This window comes from Enhydra lutris, unplaced genomic scaffold (genome assembly GCF_002288905.1).
Source record: "Enhydra lutris kenyoni isolate GAN:26980312 unplaced genomic scaffold, ASM228890v2 scaffoldscaffold94, whole genome shotgun sequence".
Classification (NCBI taxonomy): Eukaryota; Metazoa; Chordata; class Mammalia; order Carnivora; family Mustelidae; genus Enhydra; species Enhydra lutris.
Window position 1 is genome coordinate 273,209 of NW_019154178.1, and position 1,214 is coordinate 274,422.

Genomic DNA, 1,214 nt, shown 5'->3' on the forward strand with positions numbered 1-1,214 from the left:
GGGCTGCCCACTGCCCACAGGCCGGCACCTGGGCGGTTCCTACCCGGTGGTTAGCGGGTGACACCTAGCGGTCTGAGGCTGCGCGCTGCTCGGCGGGCGCTGGCCCCTTCCCTAGAGGCCAGCTGGTCTCTGTCCCGCCCCCCAATCCCAGCCCCCCCCTTTCCTCGCAAGCGCCGCCTCTGTCTTGAGGAGGGGCCCTGGTGGGGAGGGTGTCCCCGACTCCCGGAGCCCTCCCCTCGGCCTCAGACTCTGGCCATCCCCGCAGCCTGAGGAGCTCCAGCAGCAAGCTCGCGCAGCTGACCCTGGAGCAGATCCTGGAGCACTTGGACAACCTGCGCCTCAACCTGACCAACACCAAGCAGAACTGTACGCACGGCGGACCCTGGCTCCGAGCAGCCCTGGGCGGGGGCGGGAGGACCCCGCGACTTCCTGACCCTCACTGTCCTTCCTTCCCCGCTCTCCCTCCTCCTCCCGCTAGTTTTCAGCCAAACCCCGATTCTGCAGGCGCTGCAGCACGTGCAGGCAAGCTGTGACGAGGCCCACAAGATGAAGTAAGGCGTTGCGGACCGCGGGAGGGCCCTGGCTGTGGGACAGAGCCCCCGGAGCACTGCTGAGGCCGGCTCTCTCCCTCAGGTTCAGCGACCTCTTCTCCCTGGCCGAGGAGTACGAGGACTCGTCCACCAAGCCTCCCAAGAGCCGGAGAAAAGCAGCTCTGTCCAGCCCCCGCAGCCGAAAGAACGCCACGCAGCCCCCCAATGCCGAGGAAGAGTCGGGCTCCAGCAGTGCCTCGGTGAGAGCCACAGGAGCAGTGGGAGAGGGCGCGGCTGGGACCGGTGGCTGCTCGGGCTAATGGCCGGCGCCCCCATCTCTTCCAGGAGGAAGAAGACACAAAACCGAAGCCTACCAAGCGGAAACGGAAAGGGTCCTCTGCGGTGGGGTCTGACAGTGACTGAGGCCCCTGTGTTCCTCCATCCCACCCCCCGCCGGACTGCCCTCCCCTCCTTGGTGCATCAGAGATTAGTAAGGGCCGGGGAGATACAGGGGGGATGCCCTCTCCCTCCGCCTGAGGCTCACCTGGTACCCGAGGCTCTCCTGGCAGGAAGGACGAGCTGCCTCCTTCGGCTCAGCCTGCGAAACTGCCATGCGGCCCCAGCCCCTGCTCCCTCCCGTCCGGGGGCCTCTAGCCCCCTCACACTGCTGCTCCCACCAACTCA

General features: G+C 67.3%; 1 protein-coding gene across 1 annotated transcript in view; it reads left to right on the plus strand.

Annotated features, from left to right (window-relative positions):
- LOC111138848 (integrator complex subunit 3) overlaps positions 1–973 on the plus strand; it is a 40,654-nt gene extending 39,681 nt beyond the window's left edge. Inside the window, exons 27-30 of the mRNA XM_022490756.1 lie at positions 266–366; positions 479–551; positions 634–790; positions 876–973. Of these exons, the coding sequence (XP_022346464.1) occupies positions 266–366; positions 479–551; positions 634–790; positions 876–953 (409 nt within the window). The 3' untranslated portion in view covers positions 954–973. The remainder of the gene's footprint in view (positions 1–265; positions 367–478; positions 552–633; positions 791–875) is intronic.
- The last annotated feature ends 241 nt before the right edge of the window (positions 974–1,214 follow it).